The sequence below is a fragment of the Balaenoptera ricei genome, chromosome 17, assembly GCF_028023285.1.
Source record: "Balaenoptera ricei isolate mBalRic1 chromosome 17, mBalRic1.hap2, whole genome shotgun sequence".
Classification (NCBI taxonomy): domain Eukaryota; kingdom Metazoa; phylum Chordata; class Mammalia; order Artiodactyla; family Balaenopteridae; genus Balaenoptera; species Balaenoptera ricei.
In genome coordinates, this window is record NC_082655.1 from 28,619,256 (window position 1) to 28,625,255 (window position 6,000).

The following is a 6,000-nucleotide window of genomic DNA, read 5'->3' on the forward strand; positions in this document are numbered from 1 at the left end:
TCTCCACTAAGACTAAAAAAAAAAAAAAAGTCCAGTAACCCCTCTCAGTTTCATTATCCTTTGGATTCATCTCTTCTCAAACTATCTTGTCAAATATTTGTCAAACAACAGAATTCTTAAAAATATCCAGTTGCTCCCTATAGAAGCCAGAAATGGTCTAAATATTTTGATAACATTTCTCAGAGAGGCGCAAACATTTTAAAGGTGGAATTCTAGGGTTTTTGTTATATTTCCTTATATCCCAATAGCACGTGAACTTGTATCTGCTGATGTGCTATCCAAATTTTCCCATCTATTTTTAGATCTTCAGTTGTTTTAGAGATGGATTTAATATGTAAAGCAGAAGCTTACACTGTGAAACATTTGCACGATTGTATTTTAGTTTTACCATTAGCTAAGTAGGGCAAAGTTGATCCCATCTCACAGGGAACTCTCTCCCACATTTCCTCTGTGGACTTGGAGGTTCAGATTTGCTTACCTGCTTCCTTGAAGATACTGTGCTGTTGAAATATCTACTAGAGGTCTTTGAATTCAAATTCCTGTTCTGATGGGTTGAGTCATTTTTCCATGTCTTAGAGTTTTCTTTAGGATCTGAAGGAATGGGATTTAAGAAGAGGATCCTAGCTATGAATCCATAGAGGACAGTGGCCAGGATCATTGGAACAACATAAAAGACACCGAAGTCCATTAGGTAAATAGGTGAGTAGTAATTCCTGGAGATCTTGTAGCCACAGGACACCACAATAGCATCTTTATAGGTGCTAATATTGAGATCCAGCAAGAAGAACCACAGCATACAGTAAATGGATGTGAAAGCCCAGACAAAGATGATGATCTTTTTGGCTCTGGAAAATGTGCAGAGAAACTGGGCTTTGATGGGGTGACAGATTGCTATGTACCTCTCAATGGTAAAGGCTGTGATTGAACAAGAGGATGCATTAATGCCCAAGTACTGGAGGTAAGTAATGCAGAGGCATCCAACGTAGCCATAAACCCAGGAACCATAGATACTGTCCGTTATGTTGGGGAGGCCTGCGGCCACCAGGACCATGAGATCAGCTACTGCTAGACTCACCAGGTAGCAGTTTGTGGGCGTCCTCATGTGCTTGGTTCTCATGACCACCAGGACTACCATGATGTTGCCCACGATGCCCAGACCACAAATAATGAGCACAAGGAAGATGGTGACCACTTGGTATTCTAGGGCCACCACGGCTCGAGGCTGAAGCTGTGTTTGGTTCAGTTCACTTACTGTCTGGTTTTCCATCTTTAGTGGCTGGAGCTTTCTCTGAAACACTTCTCAGCACATCTTCTTCCCAGTGCCCTGCCTTTATCACAGTGGTTCTCTCCCCCTGTGAAGAGTTAAGTTCATGTTCATTCACAGCATCACCAATTCTGATCAAGTCACCGTCACTTACAGGTAATTCTCCTCTCCTTTCACCTCCCATTTTTCTGCAGTAATAGGGCTCCTATGTACTCCCCAAAACTCCTTTTGTTGCAACTCTACTGTAGGATGGAATAACTGTTTTGACTACCTTACAGTAAGAGGGACCGGTTTTTTTCTTAATGGAGAAAAATGCTCAAGAAAAGAGACACAGAAAATGCTCCTTGTTTTGAAAGAGTGCTCAATGGGAAAAAAAAAAAAAAAAGAAACAATATCTGCTACCTGAAAAATAAATACAAAGACATCTCTCAGATGCTTGGGAAAAGTACAATGGAGAAGAAAAAGATAGCAGGGGGAAAAAGCCAAGAGGCTCAATGATCAAGCTTGACAGAAAATGAGCATCTGCCTCCCTTTGCTACAAAATAGCAAGCCTTTGAACCTACCTCTCCCCATGCCCTCTGCCCTGCAGACCCAACAGAGAACAATTTCTTCTCTTACCTTTTCCTCTGTAGCGCTGCCTGCTTTTCCAGGTAGATGAAGCAGTATTAAGCGCGAGTTTCCAACGCTGCAGAAAACCTCGTCTACTTTGTTTGACAGGGAGACTACTTAGCAGTGCTCTGTCTTCAGAACTGCGGTTCTTCTAAACCCTTGCAGCCTTTCCAGCTGCTGACAGCCCATACAGCCGCAGCAGAAGCAGCAGCAGGAGCCGCAGCAGCGAGCCTGTCAAATCGTAGATCGTCCCCTAATGAGAACATGCTCGCTCGCTCTGTCTCCCCCCGCCCCCCTCCCACACACGCGCAAACACACACGCTCACTCGCAAATGCCAGTCAGTCCTCACTGATTCATAATCTTCTCCCCTCGAAGGATTTACTTTTAAATGTGCTAATGATACAGTTCTAATCTGGAAGGCTGAAATCACCAGCAAGGGGTCCAGAAGCAGCTGTCTTATAGTTGTTTATAGTCTAAGTTCTACAGAAACTCTAGTACCTGAGGCAGCCCTGAAATATATTTACACTCCTGTTTGATAGGACTTGGGGATGGCAAATCCTTCTCAGTCCAGACACAGCCCTTGAAGCTTGAGATATGTGTCTGAGCTGAAATCAACTTCTTTCCCTACTATGGAAACCCTTAGACTATTTCTCTGGTGAACCAGTGAAATTGACTCCCTCCTCTCATATGAATGGATTTTAAATCATTTCAGCTGCAATCTTCTGAGGCTTATAAAGATTATTTTTTAAAAACCTGTTTGAGCTAAGAACATCAATTTAAACCTACATATGATCTGTGAACTTTGTTTTTCAACTCTGGCTCTGCGTCACTTACTAGGATCTCTCTAACTGCTCTGGACGCCTCTCCCCTCTTCACCCACCCTCTGGACTGCCAACCAACATGTACCACCCAGCAATGTTTTGTGTCAATTTATTTCTAGGTGGAAATCTAAACCAGGGCCACTCTGGTAACACACCTCTGAAACAAAACTTTATAAACAACCTTTTTTAGGAAAGTGTACTTCGGCTTGATTTTTATTTCTCTGAAGTAGCCCATGGGCAAATCTTTATAGTTTTTAATGGAATCTCAGAAAATATGTCTTTCTTCTCCAGGCACCAACTGAATACACCAAATGTTAACGTTTGTCCACTTTTATTTCAGACTGACAACGAATAACAGTCCTTAACTTAATGCCCTATATAGTGAACAGGTTGATTCTCTACTCTAAGAAGTTTAGATGTTCTTTTTTCTAGAAGATGTCAATGGAAGAATAGATTCGGTGTAGACAGGACCATGAAGGAATCAGAGTCACGTTCAAGGCTAGGTAACAATGGGATGAAGGCGAAGCTTGGATCATATTGAGTGGATTCCACCCTTTGAACCATCGAGGGCTCCTTGAGTATCTACTTCTCCTTCTAAATCAACCAGAGTTACAAATTAATGACCCATGACTCAGATTCAGGTTTCAGAAATGTACTGTTTGGCCTGCACAATGTAGGCTCAAAGGTAGACTATCATCTGTCTACCTTTCAATATTGAGAGACTGTATAGTAAATCTGGATTTCTGCCTCTCATAAACATGGAAAGATCTGGCAACCAAGAGTCCATATTCCTGCTAGAAATAATCATCAGAAGCTGAGTAGCGGTTGTGAGTAGCAGTCTGTGGGGGGACAGGATGTGTCCTCTCCTCTTTTCCTCCCTCTTTTCTGTCACACAGGCCAGCTTCACTCAGTAATCCTGCACACCTGGCCTCTGTAGCCTTTCGAGTCTTGACTCTTGTATCACGTGCAGTTCCTGAGAGAGACAGTGGAGGGTACCAGCCAAATGCAAATTCTTTTACCCGGAATAGGACTTCTGCCCACCTTCTAGTTTGTTCCCGCAACTGGTTTAGCAGATTGGACAAAGGGTGCCAGCTTTACTTCTCTCCCTGCCCTAGAGGACAGAGATTACTCTGAACACCTTGTTTCTGGTTGAGTCCTCTGCATTTTGGAATGAAAAGTGCTTTCTAAGGTGAAAACATTGCCTCCCTACCCCATCCCAACCCCACCACCTCCAATCTGAAAGGCCTCTTCAAAAGTCACACTTCATAAAGCACATTTTCCCCTCTCATTGTCCCCAGGATTTTAGTCAGCTTTCAGGCCTTCTGAAGAGACCTTATTTTAAGTCTTGGGTAGTAAAGATGAGGGGAGAGGACATCTACAATGCTACCTGCCCTGGCAATTCCACCTCCCTCCAAATCTTAGCACATTCTTCAGCATTTCTATGTAAGGACACCATTCTGAGTCTTCAGTTTGTGTCCCTATTCATTCTTTTAGCACTTAATTGTTAAGCTCTTACTAGGTACCAGGCATCTAGTATATAACATTTTGTTTTTACCTTCAAATAGGTCATGGTCTATTGGGAGAAGCAGACTTAGGAACAGTTACAAATATGCATAGATATGTTGAGAGGGCTTAGGTTGTGAAGGGGAAAGCATTTGTGGGTGGTAGGGGCAACAGACTGAGGGACCAGCGAGGGCTTCCGAGGCAAGGTAACATCTGATAACAGTCTTAAAGAAAAGTATAGCTTCTTTTTGAAGGGTGGGATGAGTGAAGATATTCTGACTGGAGGAGATAGGCTATATAAGGCCCAGCTGTGTAAAATGGCAAGGATTTTGGGGGGTGGGGGGGTAATTTTATGATTCTGCTTTGGCCGTGAGGAGTATGAACTGGTGATGGGACAACCACTGATGACCACCAGGCAGCTTTCGGAGTAAGGACCGCTCCTTTCTGCTCTGACTCAGACCATCCTTGGCTGCTCCTTCCCTCCCCTTTAACTAGTTCTTTCACCTCCGGAGAGTACTACCTTCTGCTTTCACCATCCCAGACTTGCCTGTCCCTTATGGTCCTGTCTGTTTTCAAGCTAATTCATGCTCTTTGCAAAATTATATTTTCAAAGTAACTGTGATTTCATAAGGTAGGTGTTTTATTTGTAAATCTCAATCAGATAATATCTAATAAATGCTCCCTAAGTGTAAAGCACTGCACAGAAATAGTGTACAACTAGATTACACTTTACATTTTGGGGTGAGATTTTTTTCTCACAATAATATCTTAAATTCTAACCAACTGTGACTTTTATATCTTTTGAGTAATTCTGACTAGAGAGAAATGCATCCTTTGAAAATAGCTCAGTGGCGTCTGTTTTGAAAAAAGGTTGGTAAGTCATGGTTACAGCATATAGATGGTGCACAGACTTCTCATTGCCCACTTTCAGTTTTGCTCCGTTTCCTCTGACCTTTAGCATGGCCTTCTCAGTCGTGTGCCACTTGGCTAGCGTCAATAAGAATGAGCATCACACTTACAGGCTCCTTTGTAAGAATGCACTTGGACTCCAAGGTGGGACGTTTTTTTTTTTTTTTGGCCTGGCCTCAGACCTGACCCTCAAGCTTGAGGAAAAGATTTAGCACTTCTGCTTCCCACTCTTGGTATTCCCAACCAGACAGCCAGCTTGCTCTTGGTATCTGGCTTTCCCTTTCTTGGCTACCCCAGGAAATCATCTGCTTGGCCAAGTCTCTGTCCCTGGGACACGGTGGCTGACATGATTTTACACAAGAGGAATTCTACAAGAATTCTACATAAGAGGAATTCAGGAAAGCCCTACCCTGGTCTCTGAAGGTGATCTTAGCTATCTAGGTAGTAGCTGGCTATCAGCTGGTTGTCATGAACCCTTTAGTAGAAAGATGATTATTTATGCTATCAGCATTTCTCAAACGTTAGTGTGCATCTGGATCTCCAGGAGAGCTTGTTAAAACCTTGATAAAACCGCCCCCAAACTGCTGTTTCAATAGCCCTAGGGTGGGACCTGAGTATGTGCCTTTCTCATAAGCTCCAGGTGATGCTGACGCTGCTTGTCTGTGGACCACACTTCGAATAACCTTGTACTGTATGATCTAGCTCAGCGGTTCTGGTGTGGGAGGTGGGAGCAATGAGGAATCAGAATCACCTAGAGAAAGTTTTAAAAATTTACATATCAGCTTAGCCCTCCTAAGTATTTCGGGTTTTGGTGTATGTCCTCAGATTGGACTAGGGCCTGAGAAAGAGAGTGGGGCTCTGGACAAAAGCAATTGACTTGTTCTCCTCTGTAT

General features: G+C 43.1%; 1 protein-coding gene across 1 annotated transcript in view; it reads right to left on the reverse strand.

Annotated features, from left to right (window-relative positions):
• TRHR (thyrotropin releasing hormone receptor) overlaps positions 1–1,339 on the reverse strand; it is a 41,859-nt gene extending 40,520 nt beyond the window's left edge. Inside the window, exon 1 of the mRNA XM_059901936.1 lies at positions 479–1,339. Coding sequence (XP_059757919.1) covers positions 479–1,267 — 789 coding nt within the window. The 5' untranslated portion in view covers positions 1,268–1,339. The remainder of the gene's footprint in view (positions 1–478) is intronic.
• Positions 1,340–6,000: the final 4,661 nt, after the last annotated feature.